Genomic DNA, 12325 nt, shown 5'->3' with positions numbered 1-12325 from the left:
CACGAGAGTAGTGGCGTTTGAGTCAAGGCTGGGAGTCTGGTAGGGTTTGCAGGCTGAGACAGGGAAGGAGGGCAAAGGTCGCAGCCGAGGAGCAGGGGGCCCCCGCCCTGAATTTTCTCACCAGCCAGTCTCCACACTCCTCCTCCCCTCCCCCTCCCCCACCCCCACCCCCACCCACGTGTACCGCTGACCCTCTGGGCTGCACTGGCTAAACCTCCTTACCCTCTGGCTCTGGGTGGGTTTGGCCAGGAGGAAGCATCAGCAAGAGGTTGGAGGGTAGAAAACAAAAGGTCAGAATATCTGTTCCCCCAGCTCCCTGCCTGCAGGCCACAGATTGGCGAAGGGCACATTCCTCCCCCAAAGGCCTCAGCTCCCATCGGGTCCCACCGGATTCCAGAAGCCACATCCTCACCCTCTCAGGCCTGAGGCTGGGAACAGCTTCCCACTGTCCCTTCATTAAACTCTTTCTGTCCCCCCTTTGCGCTGGGACCGAAACACAAGACCTCGGTGTGTGCAGAACGAATAGCCCTTCCCTGGGGTGCAGGGGACCAGGTCATTGTGTTAGATTTTCTGAAATCTCAGAAGCCATGAATTTGTTCATGGTCAATAAAACTCCCCCTCGGGGAGTAATGATTCTATTACCAGCCCTTTCTCCTAAATTATTCAGAAACTTTTCTGCACTCAGAAGCTCCAAGTGTGCACGCTCAGCATTTCCCTGGGTAATAAGGTTTACCAGACAGATGTAGCACCGAGGAGCTGATTATGCAGGGGCCACAGTGAACTCGAGGATCCGGAGAACAGACCCAGGGCAGCCTTGGGCTCTTTGCGCCTTTGAACAGGATCAGCTCCTGCCTGCTGGGTTTCGTCAGGTGTCAGGACGGCAGGGTGTCGGACGGCCCTCCCGATGGAGGGAATCCCTCATTTCACATGCAGGAGCTGCTGCACAGTCCGAGGCTCCTGGTGCTTGGCCTACTTCAGCCAGTGATGGGGATGCTGACCCATAACTGGGTGTGGCCTGGGAGGCAAGTGCCTGTGCTGCACAGAGGAGGAGGGGCGCTAGGCAGTCGCCCCTCACCTCCTGCCTCTTAAGTTAGCAGCGACAGCCGCAGAGCTTCCTCCAGCAGCTTACCCAAAGGTCAGGCATGCCCCAGTGACCTATGGAAAGACAACTTCTGGAATGTGATGTATGTTCTGTCCATCTCAGCAAAGCACCAGGGCTGGTGAAATACCCACATCATCTCAGGAGGCATCACAGTATACATTTACCTGGTAAAGGCTCTGAAAAGTCCCGTAATGATAGCTATTAATATCTAGGCTTTGTTGAGTATTTACTATGTGCCAAAGTTCTAAACTCTTGTTTTTCATGTATTTTCCATAAAACAACCCTGTGGGGTGAACTCTACTATTATCCAGTTTCACGGATAAGAATTTTGAGGCACAGGAGGTAGAGTAACTTGTCCTAGGTCACACAGCCAGTAAGTGGCAAAGCCAAGGATTGAATCTAGACAGTTTGGTTCCAGAGCCTGCACTCTGAACAGCTACAAAGAAAGTGGTTTAATTTGTCGAATCCACTTTTTCTCATACCTCTTTGACCAAGGTACGCTTTGTCATGAAATACCTCTTACATCTCACAGAAGACATTTCAGAATATATTGATCAGAGTCATTGGAGTTATTGGAGCAATGATTCCATTGCTTATCATTGCTCATTGCTTCAATAGATAAGCAATGACTTATCGCTTATCCAAGAGAGATAAGGTTGGTGACAACTGGACAGGACAAGCGGGAAAGGGGAGGGGAGGGCGTATAGAACTACCTGGGACAGGGTGGTGACTTCTGGCATCAGACTCCTGGGTACAAATACTAGTTGTACCACTTGTTTGCTTTGTGACCTTCAGTAAGTTACTTAACCTCTCTGGGCTTCAGTTTCCCCATCTGTAAAAAAATGGTGGTCGTAAGGTTGAGGTGAGATCATACATACAGGATGAAGATTAGCAGTAGGGGGCCCGGTTCTTATGCCTCAGCTTCAAGGTTGCCCTCATCTTCTTATTCAATGTTTGACTCTTTCTGTAAATGGAGAGATTGTGAATTACTGTGTCTCAAAGTCAGTTTACAGATATCTAAAAATACGCGTGGAATACCTACCGTATTTACAAGGCTGCATTTGGCCCTGAGTAGGGCTCCAAGAAGGGGAGAGCCCAGCCTTTGCCCACCAGGAACTCCTCTTCATGGTGGGAGATAGGGGTGAACATGAAAGAAAGTCATACGTGAAGAGCAGGGATTCTGGAACCAGACTGGCTGGGTTTCTCCCTGTTCCCTCTCTAATTAGCTCTAACAAAGCTATTGATCATAACCCAGGTGCACGGAGGACTTGGGCAAGTGACTTAACCTACCTGCTCCCCCATTTCCTCCTCTGTAAAATAATGGTCTACTTCACAGGATGCTGTCTTTGGTTCCCAGGGCCGCCAAAACAAATTGCCACTACCTCAGTGGCTTAAAACAACAGAAATTTATGTTCTCACAATTCTGGAGACCAGAAGTCCAAAATGCAGGTACTGTCAGGGTTGGTTCTTTGTGGAGGCTCTGAGGGAGAACCACATCTCTCTCCTCACTTCTGCTGGCTCCCTGCAATTCTTGGTGTTCCTTGGCTTGGGGGCTGCAAGATTCCGATCTCTGCTTCTATCTCCATATGGCCTTTTCCCTTGTCTGTTTCTGGGTCTTCTCCTTTTCTGTCCCTCATAAGGACACTCTGAGAGTCCACCCTAATTCATCTCAAGATCTTTACCTTAATTATATCTTCAGAGATCCTTATTCCAAATAAGGTCACATTCTGAGGCTCCCAGTAGACATATCTTTTGGGGGGACACCATTCAACTCACTGCAGATGGTTTAAGGATTACAAATCAGAGGTCATACGTGTAAACACATAAGATATTGCTGATAGGATGAGAGCTGCAATGATAATCATTATGATGATATCATGATTATTACTCTGTTTTTGAGTTCCCAGCAAACATGGATGGTGGTTGTTAGTATTATTTGTATTATTATTTCTTTCAAATCAGGAGTGGGCAACAGGTCACAAAGCAAATAGCAATGCAACATTCCAACTCTGGACTTCTCTCCCCACATCCTCCAGGGGTTGGTACTGGGAAGCCAAGGTGGGGAAGGCTGCACAGGCTGAATGCGTGGCTGGGGAGGGTGATGTGAGCCACTCAGGGTCCTGGATCTGAATAATTTTATAAGAATGACACAGCGACAGAGCTGGGTCGTGTTCAATCTGATGAGAGTATTGCAGAAGGGTTAGAGGACAAAGAGACTAAAGATAGTAAGAGCACAACGAGATTTCTCCTCCTGGTCTGGGCCTGATGGAGACCAGAAGCAGAGTCTAGAGAAGCACTGCACAGCAGCAATTGACCACGCTTGGTGGCTCAGTGTGGACAGAGAAAAGGAGAGCGTTCAAGACAGCCCCGGAGACTAGATGGCCACGGAAACGCAGTCCATCCTAAGAAATCGTTGCACCAGTGACCACAGACTAATTTACTCAACCTCTGTGTTGGGCACTGAGTATAGAAGTAGACCAGCAAGCCTGGCCCTCCCCTCATGGCTCTCATGGTCTGGTTGGTCTGCCTGAATGTTGTGGCATTGTTTGTCAGAGCGCCAAAAAAAAAAAGCAACCAAAATGTACATCAGTAAGGAATTGGTGGAATTGTGATGTGCCTATATAATGGGATACTACATAGCTCCTTCTCCACAAAGGTGTGCGTGAGTGAGGAAGATGTCCATTTGTAGAAATGTCTGTACAGCATGAAGAAAAGCACGTGTGTACATACACAAAGAAGAGTTTTGAGGGATCTGTACTTAGCAGGTCAGCAAACCACGGCCAGTGGGCTGAATCTGATCTGCTGCCTGTTTTTTGTTTGTTTGTTTGTTTTTTTAACCTTGCATTCTATTTGACACTACAGTTTTTGAAGCAATATCTAAATGATGTTTTAAAATAACTTTTGATCTATGAAAATTATGTACAGTTACATGATTATTCAGGCTTAATGAAGATATTCAGGCATTTTTACACATAAAAAATGTCAAGAAATAAGATCTTCCTGAAACTGAATTAAAAGAACACTTACAGGGCTTCCCTGGTGGCGCAGTGGTTGGGAGTCCGCCTGCCGATGCAGGGGACACGGGTTCCTGTCCCGGTCCGGGAGGATCCCACATGCCGTGGAGCGGCTGGGCCCGTGAGCCATGGCCGCTGGGCCTGTGCGTCCGGAGCCTGTGCCCCGCAGCGGGAGAGGCCACAACAGTGAGAGGCCCACATACCGCAAAAAAAAAAGAACACTTACAATGAAATCAGTTGTAAAATGTAATAATTGTTTTCTCTGCCTTAGCTGGACGTTTTAAGAACTATTATCTCTTCCTGAAGGATTATTGATCTGAAGTGAATACATTCCTAAAAATTTTTCCTTGTTAAAATCTAACACATGGTCACCTACATGCATGTAATACAAACGTAATTCTCAAAATAAGAGAAGATAAACAATGGCTTGGAGGAATCTATGAAATGATAGTTTCTCAGCGGTTGGTCTGGCTGGCTGTCTTTTTTAATCAAGTTTGGGACACAAATACACTCATTCATTGATGTACTATTTGTAATGCTTTTGCACTACAGAGGCAGAGTTGAGTGGTTGTAGCTGAAACTGTATAGCGCACAGATCATAAAATATTTACTCTCTGACCCTTGACAGAAGATTTGCCAACCCCTAGTCTACACCAAACTGTGAACTATTTTTTTTCTAGTAGGTGTAAGGGGTGAGGGAGAGGTTGTCTGTCATGAACATTTCTATATTACTTTAAATTTTAATTCTAATATATTTTTGTAATCAGAAAAATTCAATTTGGAAGAAAAGAGAGCACGCAGGACTCACACTACCTGATTTTTTTTTTTTTTTTTTTTTTTGTGGTACGTGGGCCTGTCACTGCTGTGGCCTCTCCCATTGCGGAGCACAGGCTCTGGATGCGCAGGCCCAGCGGCCATGGCTCACGGGCCCAGCCGCTCCGCGGCATGTGGGATCTTCCCGGACCGGGGCAGGAACCAGTGTCCCCTGCATGGGCAGGCGGACTCTCAACCACTGCGCCACTAGGGAAGCCCTGTCTGGCTTATCTTGCTTAGCAAGGTTTTTGTTGTTGTTTTTTTTTGTTTTGGTTTTTTTAAACGTACTTTGAATATTATTTATTTATTTTTGGCTGTGCTGGGTCTTCGTTTCTGTGTGAGGACTTTCTCTAGTTGCGGCGAGCAGGGGCCATTCTTCATTGCGGTGCGCGGGCCTCTCACTATCGCGGCCTCTCTTGTTGCGGAGCACAGGCTCCAGACACGTGGGCTCAGTAGTTGTGCTCACGGACCTAGTTGCTCTGCAGCATGTGGGATCCTCCCAGACCAGGGCTCGAACCTGCGTCCCCTGCATTGGCAGGCAGACTCTCAACCACTGCACCACCAGGGAAGCCCGCTTAGCACGTTTTTGAGGCTCGTCCATGTTGTAGCATGCACCAGTACTTTTTATGGCCAGATTCTATTCCGTTGTATGGGCAGCCCACATTTTGTTTATCCATTCACCGACCTATGGACATTGGGGTGCTTTCCACTTTGCGGCTATCGTGAACCGTGCTCCTGCGAACGTTTGCATTCCCGTCCTGGGCCTGACTTTGCGGCAGATGGGTGCGCCGACTTGGTAACCTCTCTCCTTTTCTCTCGCCTCTGGGGCTTCTCAGAACCAGGCAGCGGGCAGGTGTTCGTGACCTCGGAGAACCAGCTCGTGTACTATCCCAGCATCACCTATGCCATCATCGGCAGCTCCGTCATCTTTGTGCTGGTCGTGGCCCTGCTGGCTCTGGTCCTGCACCACCAGCGGAAGCGCAACAACCTCATGACGCTGCCAGTGCACCGGCTCCAGCACCCCGTGCTGCTCTCCCGCCTGGTGGTCTTGGACCACCCTCACCGCTGCAACGTCACCTACAACGTCAACAATGGCATCCAGTACGTGGCCAGCCAAGCCGAGCAGAACGCGTCTGACGTGGGCTCCCCGCCCTCCTACTCAGAGGCCCTGCTGGACCAAAGGTGCGTGCTGGGAGAGCCTCGGGGAGGGAGGTCATCCCACGCAGGGGCGGGCGTCCATGTGCGCGTGCCTGGGATCCTGGTCTTGCCAGGAGCCTGCATTCAGCTGCAAAGGCGGCGGCAGCTTTTGACTTCTACTGAGTCTTCGCAAAACGATTCACGTGTATCATCGCATTCAGTCCTCACAGCCACTCACCGAGGGAGGTTCTATATGTGCCTCAGTTTTACAGACGAGAAAACTGAGATTTTTAAGTTACTCACCTGAAGACATACCGCTAGGATCCTGGCCAGTTCAGATCCCTCCTCCTCCCTGGTAATGCCACACGGACACACGTCCAGGACCCTGACCAGCTCTGGGCACTCACCTGCTACCGCAGAACAGTGCCCAGTATATACTCGAGGTTTGGTTCCTATTTGAATGAATGAAATGGATAAGTGAGTGAGTGAGTGAATGAATGAGTGAATAAGTTCCTTAACTTTGCTTGGCTTCATCTATAAAATAAAGGAGGTGGCGTAGAGAACTCTCAAGCTTTGTTAAGCAGTAGAACCTTCATCACAGGTGGAGCTGTACAAGGAACCCCAAAATATAAAGTTAAAACCCAGAGTTCTGTAGTTGGATCCAGTAGTAGACCTCATTCCTGCCCGCTCAGCCTTCCTCTCTCCTTTGGTGACCTCCAAGGTACCCAAAGAACCCACTTTGAAGTCCCGGGACTACAGCTACCTGAGTCCCCCTTGGTTCTCAGCATCCCCTGCCCTGCAGGGACCCTGCTCAGCGTTCCTCTTCCACTGAGCCCAGGACTCACCAGGTGTGGCACGAGGCATTTTGCAGGCAGTGTTCCTGGGCTAACTGGGCTCCTCCTTGAACCCTCTCCGGTGGCAGCTCTTGTATTATTTAATCTTCCTTTTCCTTCCTCATAAAAGATAAACAAAGCTCCAAGGAGCGGTGCTTAAGGACATCTTCGCAAATAAGCATAAGAACACAAGACCTCACTCATTTGGACCATCCATTGTAGGGCAAGGTTAAAACTGCTGCATCTGGAGACAGAATTCCTGGGTTCAAATCCTAGCACTGCTGCTTACTAGTTGTGTGTGATCCTGTGCAAGCCATTTAATGCCCCTTTGCCTCAGTTTTCTCGCCAGTACAATGGGCATGAAAGTAATGGCTCTCTCCTAGAATTCTTGTGAGCATTAAATAAGGGATGTAAGGTAGGTGGCGCAGTGCCTGACTCGTAGTAAGCCTTCCATAAATGAGAGCTGGAAAATAAAATGTCTTTTAAGTTATTTCACTGCAAGCAAGGTGTCATTATTACTCCGTTATATAGATAGGGAGACTGAGGGTTTGAGAGGATATCCTCTCACCCAAGTCCGCACAGCCAGTACGAGTGGGCCTTCAGTAAGGACCCCCAGTTCTGTGGACTGTCAGGGGCTCTATCGAAACACCAGGCCAGGTGAAGCCCTGCCAGACCACCCAGGATGAGTCGGGGAGTATTTAGAATTCTCCCTACCAAAGGTTGTGGTTTGGGCACTGTCCAGTTGGCACAGGCCAGGCAGAGCACGCTGACCTGTTCCTTTCGTCTTCTTACAAATCACTGGTTTTCCTAGTCCTTGGATTGCCTTTCTCCTTGGAAGGAAAATCTCATCCCCGATGTCAGCATCCGCTCGGAAAAGGGCAGACGTTGGCATTGCCTGCCGTGCCTGGGCTCCTAATGTTTTCTCTTCCCCCTCCTCTCCCCCCTTTCCCCCCACCCCGCCCCATCCTGCTCTCTCCATCGCAGACCCGCATGGTACGACCTCCCTCCACCGCCCTACTCTTCAGACACCGAGTCTCTGAACCAAGCCGACCTGCCCCCTTACCGCTCCCGGTCTGGCAGCGCCAACAGCACCAGTTCCCAGGCAGCCAGCAGCCTCCTAAGTATGGAAGACACGGGCCACAGGCCGGGGCAGCCTGGCCCACAGGAAGGCACCACGGAGCCTAGGGACTCTGCACCCAGCCGGGGCGCCGAAGAAGTATAAAATCCAGCTCTTCCAAAGTCCACATGGGCTCATCTGCTCTGACTTGTTACCATCCTAACAACTTGCGCTCGTGGGAAGCTCCTCAGGAGGCCTCAAGGAGTGACGTGGGGTGTCAGCTCTCTCTCCGTTCACCTCCTTCCCCAGATTTCAGGGATGTTCTCCGGAGGGCGACCTGGCACTGTTCTGGCCTCTCAGTTGCCCTGATGTATGTGCATCTTTTCTGGGCAGTTACTCTTCCTTCGGGGCCCAGGATCACAGCCTCACTCTGCACATCATTCTGTTACTGCTGGAACCTTGCTGAGCAGGTGGCCGGAGAGTGCGGTACTTAGGTGGCCCTTGAGAAAGCAGTGTTTGTGCCGTATGGGGTGTTCAGAAGGGCAGAGGACACTGGACCAGATTCTCTGTGGGCTTCTTCCTTAGAGCTCCATTTGGAGATTTGGGTTGGGTGGTCCTACCGGGAGGCTGTCATTGGATGGCCACTCTGGAGAGAATCCAGGGGAGCATCAGAACCCGCCTTGCACTAGGCTGTTCATTGCTCTGGGTCGGGGCCAAAGAACCCTGTTGCCGTGAGTCACGCCCTTCAGAAGTCAACAGTGTCATCCTGGTTTTCTGAAGGACTCTGAAACCATCAGGTCTGGATAGAGTCTGGATTTAAAAATTTGTCCGAGAATGCTCGTTTTGAGAGCTTTCTCCAGGATCATATATCATCGGCCTCATTCCAGAGCAGGCAGGGCGCCCCACCATGAGTTTATCTGAGTTCTCAGCTCCTAAAGTACAGGCTGCCAAGATCCTGGGTCTGCTTTGGTCCACAGTCCTTTCCCTGGCTTCTGGATCGTCTCCCTCCCAGCTGTGACCTGCCCGTACAACAAGGGATGAGTACCAAACCTGAGTTGCCCAGAAATCTGACCTGGCCCTTTGTCCCTGTAAGCCGCACCCAGCCTGCCTTGCCCATTCATGCAGCTTCAGCACTCGCCCCCTAAGTCCCCCTGACACTCAGCAGTCATGTTACCTGTGCATTTGGACTTGAGAACACTGTAGGTTCTAACTCAACGTGAGAACCTAATTCCGTACCTCCCCCGAGAGAGCCTGGATTCCTGGGCTGCACTCACCCCCCTTCCCAAGGCCCAGATTCGTGCGCTGCAGGTTAGGGTTAGGGCTGGAATCAGAGTGAGGCTCGGGCCTCTCCGAGCATCCCATAGTTTCTCCTCTGAGAGACGTGGATAATAGTTTGGAGTCAAGATTTGCCATTCGGACTTTTTTTTTTTTTTTAATCTCTTAGAAATGCATTTGAAACAGTGTGTTTGTTTTTTCCCTTCTAGTTAAGGGACTATTTATATGTGTATAGGAAAGCTGTCTTTTGTTTGTTTGTTTTTCCATTAAAGAGGTCCAAGCAAAGATGCAAAAGGAGATGATGGTTCCTTTGTCCCGCTGAGCACGCTAGTAACAAGTCCCCCAGACTGACCTGTGTGCCAGGCGTCTGTGCATTGTTGCACTTTGAGTTATTATTTATCGAGGTCTTGAAGGACGCAGAATGAGGGACGCCTTTCTCCCTCGGCTCATAGGCTCTGTGTTTATGGAAGCTTTCCTCTTTCTCTGTGCCCAGCCAGCCACAGTGCCAACCCCCTCAGAAGTCATGGGTGGAAACGTAGGTGTTATTCGTCAAGAATCCACACTAATGGCTGTGGGGGAACAAAACTGGAACCAAGTGGAGCCACTCTGGGCAGCTGTCACCCATGCAGAGCTGCTTTCCACGTGGTCAGTAACCTCTTTGATGCTTATTCAAACGGAGCCTGCAGGAGGGGGGATGAAGTGGCATTCAATGATCCTATTCTGTAGGCTTTTCTTTTTTAAACCAAATTCAAAGTGTGTTACAGGAAAGCTAGCCACTTGGTGATTTTTTTTTTAAGTTAAGAAAAGGAACATAGTTGCCTACATCTTTTCATTTTTAAAATAACGTGAGTTATTTTCTGAGTAATCCAGTGAAGAAAGAACTTTTGGTGGCAGCCGAAGTATGTGAGGAACTCTAGCTGAATATTTCATCTCCTGTGAGCCAGAGTGGCTTCTTTTCTCCCTCTGGTGGCCCCTGCTGCTTTCTGCTGCTCTGGAAGTTGTTTAGAGGAAAGGATTCTCATTTTAATTAATCATGTGATGAATTAGTCTCACGCGCTTTTCAGCTTCCAGGCATCTTAGGAAAGACAGATGGCCTTAGTAGCATAAGGAGAGCCTATTAATGTTGTTTTTTAAAACAAACACAGGGATGTTTTTATTATAGATTGATTTTTTTTAATGGCTCTTTTTAAAAAGATATAAATAGGACACCAAAGCTGCAGGGGTTTTTTGTTTTGTTTTTTCCCCCTACTCAAAATAGCAAATAAGTGGCCAGCATTATTTTTTAACTCATTCCAACGAGGATGTTTTTTTATACATGGCCTAAATCTATGCCGATCAGAAAACCATCCCTGCTCTCTTTTCTCAAATGAGATCAGCGAGTCCTTTTTATTTTAGCATTAAAATCGTTCAGCTATGATCATTATCACCTGCCCTCAATTCCTTCTACTTTGAAATTGACATTTTAAAAAAATGCAAGCAAGTGGTAAATAAATCGTGTGTGACATTCAAAGTTGATGTAAACTGGAAAGGTTGTGCGTGGTTGCTTTTGTTTTTTGATTAGGTTTTTTTTTTTAATTTTATACTTTCAAATAAACTTGCAGTTTCATTCTTTCTGTTGGTGTGAATGGTCCTCAACCCCCCTTTCTTCTCTATGGCGATATAAAGAGTGGACAGCCGCTTCTGTCATGGCTTCTGCAATGAATGTATGCCCTAATAAAATGAGAAAAGGTGAGAGAATATTGATGGGACCTCAAAATATGGTGGCCGTTTAGGGAATCCACATTTGGTGTGGTTGGAATACAGAGGTAAGTATTCCATGGACACCAGTTCGTATCAAGAACCCTGGGATGTCAGTTCAGAATATGGGCATTAACTATGCCCTCTCTGCCCATAGTGACTTCACTGTGGCACTGCCTGAAGGAAAGGAGCAAGTGGCTGTGATAGCTGGAACAGATTCTGACCACATATTCAGGGGCACATGCTCTAACTCAGGCACAGGTGTGTTGGTAATTGGTTTTGAACCACAAATGGCTCCCATTCATCCCACCAGTGATGGGAGCATCTTTGTGCTCTTACAAGTCTCGTTTTACGCTGCAGGTACAGTTGCACAGGAAGTCAGCGTGCCCAGGAGGTCACCACCACCACCACCCATGAACAAAAATAACCTTGGCCTTGACCAAAATTAAAATCTACCTGGGAATCAAAACATAGGACTTACAGAACCAAGATGTAGATCATGTACTTGTACCCAGATATGTCAAAAAGAAGACTAGGCTATCAGATAGTGGTGTCCCAAGTATATACCAGGTCATGTCCTGCCCCAAGTGGTCTAGAGTGGCCTTTACCAAACAATATGCCCAAAGGCTTGTCAAGATATTAATTCCTTTTTCTTTTTAATTTCTTTTTCAGAGTACCATTTTCTGTGGTGCTAGGATGAGGAGACAATCAAGAAATGCTAATCTAGGGCAGAGATCAGTAAACTTTTTGTGTAAAGGGTCGGATAATAAATAAGTTTTGGCTTTGCAGCCATATGGTTTCTGTAGCAATTACGAAAACCGCCATGACAATACATAAATGCATGGGTGTGCCTGTGTTCCAATAACCACCAATATGGGCTGGATCTGGCTTTGTCATTTGCCAACCCCTGGCCTAAAGGATCATTCCCACATTGTGCTGGTGGGTCCGAAGCTAAGGGCATTGTAGAAAAGAAACGGTGTGTTAATGGCTGGCCTGGAATGTTGGAACCCTTAGAATGGCATCATCCAAAAAGTTAAAAATGGAAGAATTTAGGAAGCAGGCAGTTCAAGGACCTGTGAAATTCATTTTAATTGACCCTATTAGCTCTTTTCCAGTGAATAAGGAAATACAGGGTTACGATGAGTAGAGGCTTTCCCAGTGAGGTCCTAAACAGTGGGTTGAATGCAAAGGTCTTGTTCAGAAAGCTACTCTCAGTAGGGATTCTCTAAGGTGATAAAGTAACACAACAGTCTGCCTTTTAGAGAAAAGTTCATGGGGATAAATGATCTGGGAGATATTGTTCATCTTCTCCATTTAACTTGCTATCCTCAGGTAAGGCAGTAGATTCAAAGAATGA

General features: G+C 48.0%; 1 protein-coding gene across 2 annotated transcripts in view; it reads left to right on the top strand.

The window, feature by feature from the left end:
• LDLRAD3 (low density lipoprotein receptor class A domain containing 3) overlaps positions 1-10842 on the top strand; it is a 251655-nt gene extending 240813 nt beyond the window's left edge. For both annotated transcript variants that reach the window (XM_067749385.1, XM_067749384.1), the window contains exons 5-6: positions 5766-6111; positions 7884-10842. In XM_067749385.1, the coding sequence (XP_067605486.1) occupies positions 5766-6111; positions 7884-8121 (584 nt within the window). In that variant the 3' untranslated portion in view covers positions 8122-10842. The remainder of the gene's footprint in view (positions 1-5765; positions 6112-7883) is intronic.
• Positions 10843-12325: the final 1483 nt, after the last annotated feature.

This window comes from Pseudorca crassidens, chromosome 9 (assembly GCF_039906515.1).
Source record: "Pseudorca crassidens isolate mPseCra1 chromosome 9, mPseCra1.hap1, whole genome shotgun sequence".
Taxonomy (NCBI): Eukaryota; Metazoa; Chordata; class Mammalia; order Artiodactyla; family Delphinidae; genus Pseudorca; species Pseudorca crassidens.
Note: the sequence above shows the minus strand (reverse complement) of the source record. Positions and strands in the feature narration are given on the sequence as shown.